Source organism: Dreissena polymorpha, chromosome 3 (genome assembly GCF_020536995.1).
Source record: "Dreissena polymorpha isolate Duluth1 chromosome 3, UMN_Dpol_1.0, whole genome shotgun sequence".
Taxonomy (NCBI): domain Eukaryota; kingdom Metazoa; phylum Mollusca; class Bivalvia; order Myida; family Dreissenidae; genus Dreissena; species Dreissena polymorpha.
The window spans coordinates 89,840,817-89,857,542 of record NC_068357.1 but is presented as its reverse complement, the minus strand read 5'-3'; the positions used below and the strand labels follow the sequence as shown (position 1 = coordinate 89,857,542).

The 16,726-nt window shown below is 36.4% G+C and overlaps 2 protein-coding genes across 3 annotated transcripts; one reads left to right on the top strand and one right to left on the bottom strand.

Moving 5' to 3' along the window:
- Positions 1-6,579, bottom strand: LOC127875219 (uncharacterized). Of its 2 annotated transcripts, none has more exons than XM_052420081.1 (6): positions 6,345-6,579; positions 5,389-5,541; positions 4,602-4,737; positions 3,627-3,724; positions 431-2,534; positions 1-139 (listed from the first exon to the last, which is right to left on the bottom strand). In XM_052420081.1, the coding sequence occupies exons 2-6, from the start codon at positions 5,480-5,482 to the stop codon at positions 91-93; spliced, it is 2,481 nt and encodes an 826-aa protein (XP_052276041.1). In that variant the 5' UTR covers positions 5,483-5,541; positions 6,345-6,579; the 3' UTR covers positions 1-90. The 2 variants fall into 2 exon arrangements, with proteins under 2 accessions (XP_052276041.1, XP_052276040.1); XM_052420080.1 differs by lacking the exon at positions 6,345-6,579 and adding an exon at positions 5,809-6,137.
- A 4,209-nt stretch (positions 6,580-10,788) lies between these two features.
- Positions 10,789-16,417, top strand: LOC127873639 (uncharacterized). Its single transcript, XM_052417527.1, has 4 exons — positions 10,789-11,329; positions 12,011-12,128; positions 13,252-13,301; positions 14,223-16,417. The coding sequence occupies exons 1-4, from the start codon at positions 11,138-11,140 to the stop codon at positions 15,204-15,206; spliced, it is 1,344 nt and encodes a 447-aa protein (XP_052273487.1). The 5' UTR covers positions 10,789-11,137; the 3' UTR covers positions 15,207-16,417.
- Positions 16,418-16,726: the final 309 nt, after the last annotated feature.

The following is a 16,726-nucleotide window of genomic DNA, read 5'->3' as shown; positions in this document are numbered from 1 at the left end:
TTTATAATGAATGATATTTATTTGCCTCAATAATTTACTTTCACATGTTTTAATAAATAATAAAAAGTCTCTAAGTATTATCACTTCTAGTCACGAATTTGATATCGAGACGCTTGTCTGGTTCTTGATCTCGCAGTTTCTGAAATTGACAACACGACTAACTTTATGAAGTTGATTTATTACCATTGACTACTATAATGAGGCGGCGATGTTAAACAGTATCGAAGCGAATAATCACTGCATGGTAAATGCGTATTTTGTACTAAACAATTAAATTATATTAAATTGATTATTGCATACGTATTTATTTACATTCTCATTTTTTGCCTTGCACATCACGCCACTGAATGAAAGTAATATAAATCCGATTTACAATACGCCACGGGCATTAAATAATTACACAATTCAGCTATGGAAATATATTACTTACGAATCCAAGATCGCAGAGTTGTGTGAGGCAACCGATCGAGCTGTGAGACTATGAGTCGACCAAGTGGAGGTGACGTAAGACCGTGGTGAGGTACCGTCAGATGAGAGAACGCTTGGAATGGTGACCACAGTTGGGAGAACGATTGTTTTGTCCGTGGTCTGAGAAACCTCTTCTTTTCTGCATTGATTTGTGTGTCTGATCTTTCTGGCTTTGTTTACAGCTGTTAATGCGGCTTTCTTTGATTGGCTTGACTTTGGCGGCATTGGATTGTACTTTACGGCGCTCAGATTTTCCCCGCCGACCTCTGATATGTGAGAAGCTAAGTAACGAAGTTCAACTGATCGCGTTGTCAGAATTATAGGTTTTTCGTTATCATCTCCGGTCATTGCGTTGTTAGTTTGATGTAGTCTTATGTTCGATCGTTTCCGCTGATGCGGTTTCGGAGGAGGAGTCGGTGCGAGAGGTGGCTTTTCCAACTTATGGGACTCGTTTTCTGTGTTATTTGGGCATCCTCGTTTGGGTGATGCGTTTGTTTTAGCCGTAGGTGATAGATGTTTAAAATGTCCACGATGCCGGGCTGCTGGTACTTTCTCTGTTGACTTCTCTGGCGAATAACATCGCCGATTGCCCACATATCCGCTACTTATAAATGCCGGTTTACTACTCAGAGGCGATTTAGATTTTGCAGATTTAGATCTTCTTCTGTGAGATGCAAGCTTGTTCGATTTTGATCTATTGCTAGATTTGGGCTTATCCTTACGCCGGATTGTTCTATCGCCACCACTGTCAGTAATATCAACCAGAGATTGGGGTTGGGCGTATGGGCTACATGCAGCACAGGGTGTAGTGCGACTGTGTTTTCCACAGACATCAGCTGCTTTGCCCTTTTGTATAAGGACTCCATCGTGATCGACACGCTTCTTTGTGGCTGAATGACTTTTGCTCTCTGGGTACTTGGTTTTCTTCCTGTCCTTTTTTCTGAATTTCTTTTGTAGGTAAATTGGTGGTGTGTCATTCGTGTCCTCAAGCGAAGACGTTGTGAACGAGTCGCTGGCACAAGATGCAGAATCGATGGAGCACAGAGATGTCGATATCTCAGTCACTGTGGTGACTTCAGTCAACGATTCATGTCTTGGCGATTTGCTCTTTGATGACACGGACACAGTGTTTGGTCCTTCAATCAATTCAATCCCGTCGGCGCTTTTGCTTTTCTTGTTGCAATCACACCCTTTGTCGCCGATATCTGTGTCAGTGTTTGTCTCACATTTCACTCGAGCTGCCAAAGAGGCAGATCTTCTTTGACCAGCAATGATTGTGTCTTGAATCGATCTGGATCGATCTGAGTTGCTCCGAATAATTCGTCGTACTGTTTCATTTGATGCCACAATGTTTGCCATGCTAACTTTCGGCAAGGAGGCGATTTCCTTCAGTTTCGCTAGGTTTTCCTCTTCTGAATATTTCCTTGGGAATTTCAAATACACTTCTTCTGAACTGGAAACCTCTTTTTTTTCGAACGGATGTAGTTCTTTGGCAGGATTATTTTGGAATTGTGTTGCCAACCGTGAAGAAACGGACAACTTCGGATCTATGTCGCATCCTTCGTGGGCCGAAACATCTGTTGCATTTGCATCAAAGTTAGTGGAACATGCGTCTTTAAGAGGTTTCTGGATTGGCAGTGCTGTTCTGTAGCCACTGATTGGTGTTGTTGGCTGCCCGTCTTCAGTTGAGCACTTTGATCCAGAGCTACATATTTCATCAGACGTTGGTTGTGTTTCTATGTCGGATTTCGCATATTGAATAGGCATCCCTGGGGAACAACGGCCAATTTGTAATCTGGTAGGTATAGCCGGGTCTTTGCAAGGCACTTTTGATTTGGACTTCTTTGGCATCGCGTTATCCTTTTTTGCGATAACTTCACGGTGGTCCATTCGTTTCTGTTTAGTTTGGTTGTCCTTAATTTTGCCACTATTATCCGAAAACTTTAATGTTCTTAGACCGAATTCTTGTTTTCGGGATCTATTTCTTGTACGTTTCCTCTTATATAAAACCTCCGATCTAGCCTTTCTGTTGTTTTTGGACTTTATTAGGTCCAATGTTTCGTAATCTTTAAAAAAGCAATGACTTGTGTAAATACATGTTCGGTACATTAATCTGCAATAATGATAAAATTAGTGTTTTCTTTATCGTAAGTTGTATCTGTAATTGTGTTTCTGTTCTTAGAAGGAACATTTGCATATCGAAAGAATTACACAAAAGATCCAGTGCTTGTTAATAAAGGCCTGCATGTGCACAGTATCTAATGTTACAAATATGTATTGCTTTTCTTAATCAATTAGTGTATGTGCATGCTATAGGAATATACAATATTGCACGCCGAAAAGGGTCAAACCGCATTTTCAGCTTAATAGGAAGAATATAATTTAAGTTCTAAAACGAGTACAATTCGATGTACAAGTTTCTTAGAAATTACAGGCCTACCACTTCGACTTTATAAGAACGGCTTTATAGGAAATATTACTCTAAAATGTACTTTATCCACTTCTTAAAGGGATCTTTTCACAGTTTTAGATTCGCAAATTTTCGGTTTAGTTATGATATTTATGAGGAAATAGTATTACTGAACATTTTCCATTGTCTAATATAGCCATTATATGCATCTTTTGACGATTTAAAAACCTAAAAATTATAAAGCGTTGCAACGCGAAACGATTGAATAATTTGGAGAGTTCTGTTGTTGTCGTTTAAATTTGTGAAACTACGATGATTGCTTATATAACGTATAAAAGACGCAGTTTATGTATGCTTGACAGGATAGCTCAGTTGGCTAATGCGTTTTTACTTCAGGATTCCGGGGGTCACTGGTTCGAGCCCTGCTGTGGGCTACTTTTTTTCCTTTTTTAAATTTTATTTTTGATATTTTACTGGAGCTTTTAAAGTTTAATGTTTACATTTATCAATATAAAGCAATTAATTACAAACTTCAAAACATGCCAAAATCTGTGAAAAGTTGTATGTCCCATCCTGCTTAAAAGATTATGGATAAGGGTCAATGTATAGCTTGGGACATGCATATTTTCAGAATTCGATGGTCTTTATTGCTGGGAATATGAAAAGAAGACATAATCAATTATGTTCACTGTCCTCCTTATGTGTATGTAAAACGTTGACTTATACATTTCAGAACAACAGCTCCTACCGATACAGGCTGAGCAGGATTTCGACCTCAGGCCGGCCAGGGACGGTGGAGGTGGTCGCGACATCACAGAGGCGGGGCGGCGGGGCAAAAACCGGGTCCTGTTGAAATGGATTATTAGAGTGTGAATATGTGTCTTAGTTTGGTTTGTCCGTTGTGCATTTACCCTGAAAATTAGTCTCGCTATTAGAAACCGGGAAAATGACTTATCCGGGACAACACTTTTCGCTGTTATGATATTTTCGGATAATGGAATTCTCTTCTTGGAAAAAAAATCAAGATTAGGCGGAAAGTGTGGTCCCTGCTTAGCTTGTATGAACGCACATTCTTATTTGAGACGACACTTAACGCACATGCATTATACCCCGTTATTCCAGAGCGAGAGTCAAACGCATTTAGTTGAAAATTGGATAGAATATCTGACCAAATCGAAGTGTTGATGCATTTTCCTAACGTCAATGTCTGTATTTACAAAAGTCGTTATTTATAAAGAGTAAAGAGAGCAGTATCATACAGACGTTTCTTTTCCAATTTGTTTCGATTTTGGCACATAAAAGGTTTGGCTTCGAGAAATAATTTCATCAAACCAGACTCTGCCAAATGTGTCAGAAAGTCAAATACATTTTACAATATCTGACAAACGTTTGGGCGCTGTCATACAAATGTTTGAGAAGAAATTTAAAAGAAATAACATTAAACAAGCATGCGTGTCTGTCAGTTTGACAAACTGTCTGATACAGTTCTGTGTCTGACTGGCCCTTCTGAGGGTTTATGAGGTATACACAAATCCTTTTTTGTAGTAATTGCTTCCTTTCGTTATTGTGTTATATCAGAACTGTACGTATTTTCATTAGCAGAATTGAAAGATAAATTACTGGCTTTTTATATTAAACATTATACAACATTTAATGGTTATATATTTGTATTGCAAATTCACTGCTTTTAAATCCAACTTATGTACATAATTCTCACACTTACCGAATGACCTGAAGGACTTTTGCTAGTAATTTTTTGTCTTCTGCTGTAAGTTTCTGCAGCCATTCACGAGACAACGGTCCGCTAGATGCGCTGTCATCGGGGCAAGACTCAACTGTGGGCAGTTTCGAGCCGGAGTCTGTGTTTAAAATCATATTAATTATGAAGTTTATTTATTAATAATTTAAACAATGAAGACTGATTTTTAAACCGAAAAGTAACATTGTTTTTCTATGCATGTCGAGAGGTTAAAGTTTTAAAGTTTTCTTGTTTTACTCTTGGTGGTGAGTTTTTATCGAGGGCTTCGACATTTGATTTGTTTTTCTTTTTTTTGAGGGGGGGGGGGGGGGGGCGGGGAAGCAGCAGGAGGGGGGGGGGGGTGATGTTGGGGTAGCTGTAATTTAAGCATGTCCCAAAAATAAAAAACAATGCTTGTACATTTATTCATTCATTTACAGTCCATTAGCTCTGAAATCTCAGTTTGATTGATGTAAAAAGAGTGTGCATGAACGTAATTGTAGGCCAATTTGTGATGACATACGTTTCACTTATCAAAGTTTAAACTCACGATACGGAAATTCCTGTAAGTTTTTACATATATTTTTTATATAAATAAATGCATTTACAACTCTTTAAAACACGTCTATTCATCTCAAGTTGTAATCCAATTTCCATTTAATACGTTATAACTGGTGTGTATATATCTGAGATATTTGTAAAAAATAGTATTTTTGTATAAGGTGATTTATAAATATATCTTAGAGATCATGCCATATAGCACCACAGTTACCTTTATGTTCTCCGTTATCTTTATGAGTTTCTTTCTTTTCGCACGTGTCACCAATGCACGTGTTTTTAGTGGCCACGTGCTCATTCATGTCCATGCATAAGCGTGGTTTTCTGCCATTACGTCTTTCCAAATGCTGAGACGTTTTTCTTTTTGCTGCAAAACGGGTAATTTAATGTAACATGTATACATTAAAATAAACACTCATAAGAAGAACATAATTTGTATGTGATGAAGACGTATGGTCAAATGTCATATACTGAAGCGCAGCAAACGTGTTTTACATTTTAATTTGATCATTACTTGATCAAAATTAATTATTGGTTTTAATTCAAACATAATACATTAATGATTAAGATGTTAATAAATCTTCTATAATTATATGAAGATGACAAAGCTTATTTAAAACAATGCATATTTTACCGTGTGACATTGTCTCAAATGTTTTACAATTAATCTTTGTTTGTACGTGCGTATTTTCACGTCGTGTTGCAAGAACAACAAAACGGCGAATAACGACTTCTATTTGACGTTGCCCTTAGAGACGTTAATGCGCGAGGAAAAATAGAATGCCGTTTGGCTTTTTAATTTGACGTGACGCCTCTTTAGTATAGTCTTCTAACAACTATATGCATATGTTGTACATTTAAAGTCTCCATTTGAACGCATGTGCTTATATTTATATAAATCAGTCAACCAAGGTTGAGAATCAAAATAGGCCGCTTCTTTTTGGAATAATAATACTTCATGCAGGTTTGGACGGAAACATTCAAACTTCTTTCTAACATGATGCGGCGTCTCATCAGGGTCTGTGCTGTTTGCTTGAAGGAATTTCTGACAGAAATATTTTAAATATAGAAAAAAATATACTAGACATCCCTAATTTTGGAAATAAATTAATACAATTTAGAAGGATGGGAGAGTCCACTAGGCATAAATGGGTTAAAGTTTGCACATACCGTTCCGAAACGTAAGCCATATCAACCCTCATTGCCCGCTCTTCTTTTCTGTAATTCCAGCTGGATATGCCACTGTCAACTCTCACAGTCTCCACTTCGGTCGATATTTGTTTACGCTGTATATCATCCACGAACAAAAACATCGTGACATCAGTAGTCTGTAAGATTCGTAAACATTTTTTTTATTTTTGTCTCTCCAAACATCTCGCGCGTAATATCAGCGACCTAAACCAACAATAACACTCCACAAATAAATACTTTGTCAAGTACCTGGAATATTGCGTCACAAGAATGTAATGACATCAATCTTTCGAGGAAATGAGACACTGGAAAATACCGTAATTTTCTTGTATTTATCCTGGTGATACCGCGTATCGGTGTATTAAGCCTTTGTCTTCAAATAAATTTGTGTAATCGTAATAAATAAAAGAAACCACATCGGTTCGTTGTTAGTTTATTCTTTATGTGAATAAATAAAGTTCCATTTTGATATGATGGCAAATTTTATCTCGATATCGGCTGGGTTCTGCTAACGGTCGGATGCCATTTTGTTTGTTATTGATTAATTGATTTACCGGTAGTTTCTTTAAGTTGTATGTGACTGAACGCTTCTTTTATTTGAGACGCGTTCTGAGAAAACTGGGCATAATGCATGTGCGTAAAGTGTCGTCCCAGATTAGCCTGTGCAGTCCGCACAGGCTATTCAGGGACGACACTTTCCGCTTAAACTAGATTTTCGGTAAAAAAGGACTTCCTTTAAACGAAAAATACCATTAAAGCGGAAAGTGTCGTCCCTGATTAGCTTGCGCGGACTGCACAGGCTAATCTGGGACGACACTTAACGCACATGCATTTTGCCCAATTTCACAGAACAAGACACATTTGATAAAACCCGTTACTCATTTGAGTGACGTAAAACCAAACTGACTACGTATTGATTGTTTAGAGAAACACCAATTAAATGAAACAAAGGCGTGTAAAGACCTATATACAAAGTTTTAGACATTTTTTTTGTTTAGATATTCGTCAAACTGGTCATACGGATACGTCGATAACAATGACACTCCGATAAAAGAAAAAAAAAGTCACGCGCAAAAGGTAAGTTCCTCATTAAAAAAAGTTATATCCTTAATTTTCGTGTTTGCGACACGGTACAAGGTGGGGTTGATAAATGGTATATCCTTTTGTATTGTGAAGAAAAAATTCAAGGAGGAATGGTAGATTTTTGCCCCAAAATGATAAATTTAATCGGAAAACAGCATACATTTGATGATCAGTACACACTTCAAAATAATGATTTACTTGGAAATCATGAAATTAAGTGTGTGCTATTTCAGCATGTAGAGTAATTACTGTGTATCAAATACTGAATTTTGAGAGTACTCAATTAAATATGAACGAAGATAGAACACGTTTTATATGTGGTATGTTTGATGTTGTAGACACTTTAATTCCCTATTAAGAGCACGTCGGAGACTCAACATATTGGGTACTCTGATATTTGAGTTTTATCTTCTACTTGAAATGCGTTTAATTTTATTGTGACTATATTTACCAATGTGTTTGCTATTGCAGCATGGAGAGTAATACCTGTTCCTAAATACTGCAATTTTGATAGCAATTATTGAAATGTGAACGCAAATATAGCATGTTTAATATGGGGTATGAATTATGTTGTAGGCACTTTTCTTTCCCGATTACGGACACCTCGGATAACAGAGACTTAAAAATTGTGCATTATGATATGTTGAAGACCGGCGAGGGACTAGAGTACCGGGGTAGTACCAAGTAAGCAGAAATTGAATGGAATGAATGGACGCTTCGAAGTAAATTGCAATAATATACAAGGTCCATGTATAAAACAAGTTTCACCTACCAAAACCTTTATCTACTTTTGCGCCCATTCAAGATATGGACCCTTTCACATATTTTTGCATGTATTGAACTTTTTCATCAAATGAATTAAATTGAATAATGTTATCATTGAAACTAAATTGCTCCAGTGAAAACAATAATATACATGTAATTAAGAAAAGAAAAATGTAATCCTTAACTGGGCTCGAACCACTGACTATTGGTGTACAAGTTTATCACTGCAACCGCACGAAATCCGTGCTCATGTAGCAAAGGTGTATTCGATACTGTATATAAGCAATCCTCGTAATGTCACATAATATAACGATAAAAAACAGAACTCTCCAAATTATTTAATCGTTTCGCGTTTGTAACGCTTTGTAATGTTCCGTTTTTTTAAAGGGACTGTCAACCACGACGACGAAGAAAAGAAAAGTTGTAAAATACCGTTTTTTTTTTCAATTATTAGTTTATATTGATTAAATTATCACGACTGGTATACTAAGTATTACATTACTTGAAAAAAAGTTGTTAAGTTTTCATATTTTCAGTATATTTGGTAATAAATTTTACTGGGTATGTCTACCAGGTAACTACCAGTTAACTATAAATAACGCCAGTAGATTGATCATCATCGACACGTGGTAAACCCAGAAATGCAAATTGTGCATTAGTAGTGAATTTTATATATTTTATATTTAAAATGATCAATCTACTTGCGTTATTTGTAGTGTGTAAATCGTTATGTCACCTATTTTCGCGATTTACTTTCGATTTCACATCGCAAAATTTTATAACCGAATATACTGAAAATATAAACTTTTTTTAAGTAATGTAATACACCAGTCGTGATATTTTAATCAATATAAACTAACAATTGTAAAAAATAGGGTATTTTATAACTTTTCTTATTTCGTCATTCGTGGTTGACAGTCCCTTTAAATCGTCAAAAGATGTATATAATGGATAGTTTTAGCAGAGTAAATGTTCAATATTATTGTTTCCGAGCATATATCATAACCACAACGAAAATGTGCAAATATGAAATATTTTTTTGCAATATTATCATTTACCAAAACGTGAAAATGTCATTTTAAAATACCGTTCATTCAAGTTTATAAATAAACCGTCTCCGTGGCGCGGTCGCATTACACAGTACAACGTGACCTGAACTATTTTTTCGTGATTCGGTATTGAGTAATGCGCCAGGGTATCATACAATCTCTACTAAGAGTTGTCATTCCATGCTCTCACATACCATATCTACCATCACACGAAAATCCTACCAGATTTGGTAGGATTTTTTTTATTATATGCTTTATTATGAAAAGTAGTATCTTTTTCTATTTTGAAAATAGTGTATACGTTTAGGTTCATAATAAAACAATACATTGCCTATATTATTTTTTTTTTAATAACAACGGGAAATCATTGTACCACGTGGCTCGGATATCGCCACCTCGTTGGTTATGAAGGTAGGTGATTTGATCCAGCTATGCTGGTTCAAGTCAAATCTCTGCGTGGAGATTGGGTATCATATTGGCGTATGACTACACAGTCATTAACATTCAACCTCACGAATGTACACCGTGGTGGGATCGGCATTCTGCGATAAGTTTAAAGCTGCACGCATACTGTTAAAACGACTGAAATTACTGCATACGGAAGATTAAATGAGGGATAGAATACAGAAAAAGTAGTAAAATGCTCATTTATAAGCCATGCAGTCAATGTTTACGCTTAACACGTATACAAATATAAACGGTAAAAACTACCGTCACTTTTTGTTATTTGTAAGAATATGTCCCAAAAGGCCGATACTAATAATCAAAGACACTAACATGTTTTGTATGTTTATGATTATATAGGTTTATTATTTTGCTGTTTTAACAAGAATCCTTCATTGTCATATGTACAGATTACATTTGAAAATCACTAACAAATGCTGACGTCCGCCTAACCTTGACTTCTGTAGATGATTGTCAACATCTCGCCATTCTTGCCATAAAAAAAGCACCCGAAACTGCATAACGCTATAAGGTTGCACAATCTACGGTTACACGTATCTGAAAAAATTGGTCATGGCATAGTTTTTATTCACGATAATTTCTATATATTTTGTATTCATAAATTGCTAATGTGCACTGTGTTTATACTGTTGTAAAATTGTGAACATTCAAAATATAACGCACAGTATTGCAAAAGCAGAAGATTAGAGTCAATGCCAAAAATAATTAGTTATCTCTAATCTTTCAATCGGTCTTTGCTTGGAATAAATAGCTTTAACAATTATTTATGTAAAAACCATCGCTGCATGGAGCGCCCTTTTTTTCTCTAACCGATTCCAACATAATACTAGAACTCTTGCAGTCAGGTAGGTATTATTTGTGCAAACGATCTCTACTTATCTATGTCATTATAACCGGTCAAAAACAAAAGACCATCGCCCGCTGTTTTACATTAACAGACCCAAAAGATATCAAAGGCTGTAAGAAATAATCAATGTAATACAATTTGAATGGTTTCAATGGGGCATTGCTTCAAGTTTGGCATTGCAACAAAAGAGATTGATGGATATTGGTATACCCGCAAAGTATTTGGGTTAAGTATGCCTTTTATGAAACATCAGTGGCTCTTTTGGTGTTTCGGGTGTTCTTTTCATCAACACATGTGCTAAACAAAATACGGGACTTAACATTCAGTTTAATTTCTTAATATTTCTTCCAAGACAAAATAAAATAAATGTTTTTTTTCTTTTAGTGCCGTTAAATACATTAAGGGAATTCAACATCAAGGTTTATATACCACATGTCTTCTTCATTCCGGATTGTTTTCGAGATTTCATATCGCCTATGCGCTTTATTTCTCAAGTGACAAAAACACAACACCTCAAAAGACTTTTTCTGTTTCAAATGGGCTAGGATCCCGTGTTTGTTAAGATGAATCCACACGACGAGCACGCTATTCGCGACAACTGGGAACTGCTCAAACAGGAGCTTAACATCGAGGAATTTGTCGGCAAGCTCGTAAAAGCCGGCGTATGGAGCCCACATCAAAGCGATTTTGTCCTTAACTCCGCTCCGCTCGACAGGGATTCAAAAGGCCAACGATTCTTGGAAACAGTTGTGAAGGTATGTTTGTTTATTTGCATCTTGAAAATGGTTAAGTAATACGATAAGCGAAATTATGTGCATTACCCATATATGCGATTAAAAAAAAAAAAAAAAAAACAACAAAAAAGAAACAAACGAACAAACAGCGACATTTGAAAAAAAGAGGGCAGCATCAGTGTTTAATTAATTGATGAAATGAGTTTGACAACCACATATATGCTGTTCATGTTACTTTTTATATACAAATTCTCGTTCATAATGAATACAAAAGTATACGGGACCTCTTCGAACATAGCCTGTCGTTTCTGTCTTTTTTGGATCACACTGTTATTATATAAGCAAAATTGAATGAAAAGCGGTGAACGGGATTTTTCGTGACTTCACATGCTGTTTTAAAGGATTTAAACGTTGTATTATTTTAAAAAGTCTCACGTTTCACGTTCTCAACTTTTCACTCAGTATCATTAAATGCATCGTTCTGCGAAAACTAGTCTTAATACATGTGCGTAAAGTGTCGTTTCGGTCGGCAAAGGCTTATCGGGTACAAAACTTTTCTCCTAAACTGGATTTTCATTTAGAAGAGACATCCTTTAAACAAAACAAATCCATAAAAGCGGAAAGTGTCGTCCCTGATAAGCCTACGGGGACTGCTCAATTTTGAAATAATGAGGTTCATATGCGGAAAACTCTATATTATAGAGCGGCTCCAAGTGCTACCAGACGTTCTGCAACATCCTCCGAGAAAGCAAAACTAACCCGAGATATGAGACCCTCATCAAGGCACTCAGCATTCAACATTCTGTCTCACCCGACTCAGGTTTGTTGGAAAGAACTTTTTTCCTGAATTGTTTATCGTAGATTGCTAAAGCGTCGACCTAACGGCGCATAATGAGTTTTTATTTTTGTAGATTCCAAGCACTGCGACCAAACCGTACGGCACATACTGACATTGCCTTCGCCAGATTCCTTAATATTTACGATACAGACTAGATTTATTTCGCTAGATTCCTGAAGATAAGGTGAAACCCTACACGCGGACTGATGTTTATTTCGCTAGATTCCTGAAGCCATGGCCAAACCTTACGACACAGACTCCGATCTCTGTAGCTACTTTTCTAATGTAACAGCCAAACTTTAAGACACACACTAAGATTTCTTTCGCTAGATCACTAAAGCTACAGCCAACCGTACAAAGTAGACTGCGATTACTTTTGCTAGATTTCTAAAGCTATTCCCAAACCTTACGGTACAGACTGAAATTTATTCCTTAAGTAACGAGCAAACTTGGTGTTATGTTAGCGGCATCATATATTTCTTTGTGTCTGTTTACTACTGATCATGCAGGTATTAATAAATGATGACATTTAATTTCATAAAGTCACAGACCAATCCTATTATCATAGCTTTGAGTTCGAAATACCGTATTGCCAAACAGTTCATTAGTAATATACGCTGGAACTGTTTTGTGTATGATATAAAATATATTTATGCAAAAATAAGAGTAGTTCCTTTGAGGGATATTTTAACAAAAATGTTTATTGCATTCAGTATTTGAAAATGTCAACTTGGAAAACATTGCTCTGTCAGGAGCGTTATGTATATGTTTTTATGTATGTATATTTTGTATGTAAATATATATTGTTGTGGAATCGAAGAAGAAACAGTCAATATGTAAATCCTTTTAAATTTCCGGCACAATAATCTTGGAAATGTCATGATGTTGTGCTAATATTGAAATTCGATGCTAATAAACATGGTTCTACAAATGCACACACTTTTATTTAAATTGTCTGCGTGTCTTCATGTTATATTGCCATACCCATATAGATTTTTATCGCATAATGTTTGCATCGATTTGTTTAGATTTTATGTTAAAATACAGCTTACCAACCCAATACAATAATACATTTCTCGACCACTCTGGTTTTGTTGTCTTTTAGGAGTCTCTTACATGGGATCCCCAAGACAATCAACGACACTGTCATCAATAGTGAGTATACTCTTATCATGTCTAAATTATAGTCATACACATACTTTTCATCATCATCATCATCATTATCATCATTATCATCATCATCATCATCATCATCATCATCATCATCATCATCATCATCATCATCATCATCATCATCATCATCATCATCATCATCATTGCCACCACCACCACCACCACCACCAATATCATCATAATCACCATCATCATCACCATCATCATCTTCTTCTTCATCTTCATCCTCCTCCTCCTCATCATCATCACCACCACCACCACCACCATCATCATCACCATCATCATCATCATCATCATCATCATCATCATCATCATCATCATCATCATCATCATCATCATCATCATCATCATCATCATCTTCTTCTTCTTCTTCTTCTTTTTCTTCTTCTTCATCCTCATCCTCATCATCATCATCATCATCCTCCTCATCATCATCATCAACATCAACAACAACAACAACAAAAACAGTAATAGCACTACAGCTGAAGCAGCAGACCTACCATTATACTTATTAACAGAATCCTCCTCCTCATCATCATCATCAACATCAACAACAACAACAACAACAACAACAGTAATAGCACTACAGCTGAAGCAGCAGACCTACCATTATACTTATTAACAGAATCCTTTTCATAACCCTCATTGGTATTATCTTCCATGGTATTATGATTAACATCATTATCAACAAAAGCATCTCATAATTTAGTGTCATTACTTGTGAAAGCATGATTTTGTCAATTTTCATCAATGAATTCGCGCGTTTTCTCTGATTCAGTTATTGCCTCCTTTATGAACTGTTATGAATTGTTACTTTTATATTCATCAGAAGTGAATATGTTGAGTTGATTTAAACTCATGGTGAGCTAAACCACGTTATTGTAAATATGTATTAAACTACAGAGTACCACAAGTTCAATGAGCCTGAACGTTGGTGCGTGCGCTGAGAATCCATCTGGAGACCGGAACGAACGCATGGTTTCTGCGCGAGCGCCATGGAGAGCAGACGACCTTTACCACCCAGACGAAACGGACGAAGATCGACCAGGAACACCGGCCGAGGCAGTCCATGCAGCAGTGCAGAAAGCAAGCGATGCGACAAGCGGTAATCTCGACATGGTAACGCTGGAGAAAGAACTTGTCAAAATCGCACCAACTATTGCTGACTTGTTTTCGAAAATTCATACGCAGACGACAACCGTAGTTGCAACGAGCGAGGAGGAGTTGAAAAAAATTCGAGAAGATAATGATAGGCTCAGGAAGACTAACAGAAGTCTGGTGGAGAAGTTGAACTCTTTCCAGCAGAAGATTATTCAGCTTCAGTTAGAAAACAAGAAGCTCAGGGAATTCAATGACAACGAGAAAACAAAGCAGACGCAACTCGACGAAAAGTCTTCTGAGCTCGACAAACTTAAGGAGAAACTTATCGAGCAAAAGCATTTATTGGAAGAAAAAGAGCGTGAACTCGACATGCAATTAGAAAAACTGCAAATGGTAATAATAGACAATGAAGAGCAGAAGTTGAAACTGGCTAGTTTGGAGCAACTTCACGAGGAGGGACTGAGAGAGTATGAGGATCAACAGTACCAGATTGAAGAGCTACAAAAGGAAAAAGATCAACAGAAAGGACAAATAGAAGTGCTTGAGGAAAAGCAAAAGATGAGCGAGCAGATCTTACAGAGGCTGGAGGAGAGGCTTATTATGCTGGAACAGAGAAGTAACCAGAAGAACAAAACCCGGCCGAGGTACTATGGTCCCTCGAGACCGTGGATGAATGGCATGATGGAGAAATCTCATCATGCCCAAGTTAAACTTCAGCCACAGTTTCCGACAGATTTTTCTTCATCAAACATAGGCGGGAAGGGAGGCAAGGGATGGAATGTTTGATGAAATATCTCCATCACATTATAATTTGTTTAACGCTATGGCTAAGAGGTAGTTTCGAATTGTGAAAAAAACTTGTTTCTTACGTCAAGCGGACAAGTGTCGTATTTCCAATTTATTATCGATTTAGATGTCCATCCGCTGATATTATTTTCAGTTGGATCGATGACGCGATTCTTTTTCTTTACAAGCAATGTACGTTTTTAATTCATAACATTATTGATGGATAAGGTTGATCGACTGTTATTTGGTAATGAATGTATTGAATGTTTATAAATGTACTGATGAATTACCCTCCTCGGTAATCGATATTCTACTAGGCTAAGTTGTTAACAAAACCCTTTGTTGACGTCACGAATTGTTATTCTGTATTAATTTATTTAAGAATCATCAGGTTCCACCTGTCTTTTTGGAATGCGATGGATATATTAGAAACAGAAATCTGTTTGATCAATGTAAAATCCATAAATATGCTAAACGAACACATACGTGTGTTTACTTTTTATATGAGGAAACTAATGCGATTAAAAACGAGTTTTCAAGGATTTAACAAAATATACGTCAAGTCAGTGTAAAAAGGCATAGTCAGATCAACATAGAAATGCACGACATGCATGTAGTTTCTACTCCTCCAGGGTTTGGCTTGAAAGGTATCCAGATAGATGAATTGCGTGTACCGTATCATGTTATCAATCGATCCATCTCCTACGGTTTCATTGTTTATATGCACAATGCCTCATTGATTTTGAATCAGTCGTATGTAATCAAGATTGTATATTAATTAGAGGACAACACGCCATGGTATTTTGACTTATTGACACTCAAGTTTTTAAATTTTAAATCTTAACAAATATCGTGCTTGACGTAATCTGTTTATTTCAATACTTAATGTAAACTTGAAGTTGAATTCTGGTACCTTCTCGAAATTATAATTGTAAACATAATGCCTGTTGGAATAGCTTCATAATATTCAATAAAAGCCGTCTGTTTGTAACAACTTGTAATGTTAAATACACCCACCACCACCAAGTACGTGAATACTATGAGAACAATTAATACCTGATTTTTATAACAAAAACATCAAGGGGAAAACAAAAATGCTCTTATTCGTGACTAGTTTAATGCCATGTCGTTGCTTTTTAGTAACTTTTTTTGCAATGTATATTTATAATGATTTATCTATTATTGTTATTGGGTTGTTAGAATAAAAACTGAGCATCATGTGTTGTTTGATTCAATTTTACTGCAGCAATCTGGCTCTGCTTATGAGGATTATCTATATCCTTGTATGATGTTATCATGTATTATGCATGTACATGTGTATATAATTGAGTCTCAGTCTGGGAAAACCGGGATTGGCGTCAAGTGTCGTTTTCTGCTTAAACGGTGATTTTCGTTTAAAGGTTGTCTCTTATTAGCGAAAATGCACTTAAGGCGGGACTTGCCGTCCCCGTTAAGCCTGTGCGGGCTGCAGAGGCTAATCTGGGACGACACTTTATGCATATGCATTTAGACCCACTTTT

What these genes read in the sequence shown, in the direction of transcription:
- LOC127875219 (XM_052420080.1), bottom strand. An exon ending in ATCCTGCTCAGCCTGTATCG is followed by an intron (nt 2,535 to 3,626) that starts GTAGGAGCTGTT and finishes GCTTTTTTAAAG; the next exon opens with ATTACGAAACATTGGACCTA. An exon ending in AACTCTGCGATCTTGGATTC is followed by an intron (nt 140 to 430) that starts GTAAGTAATATA and finishes TGTCAATTTCAG; the next exon opens with AAACTGCGAGATCAAGAACC.
- LOC127873639 (XM_052417527.1), top strand. Translation starts at nt 11,138, where the DNA reads ATGAATCCACACGACGAGCACGCTATTCGCGACAACTGGGAACTGCTC. An exon ending in TCTTGGAAACAGTTGTGAAG is followed by an intron (nt 11,330 to 12,010) that starts GTATGTTTGTTT and finishes TCTATATTATAG; the next exon opens with AGCGGCTCCAAGTGCTACCA. An exon ending in CAACGACACTGTCATCAATA is followed by an intron (nt 13,302 to 14,222) that starts GTGAGTATACTC and finishes ATTAAACTACAG; the next exon opens with AGTACCACAAGTTCAATGAG.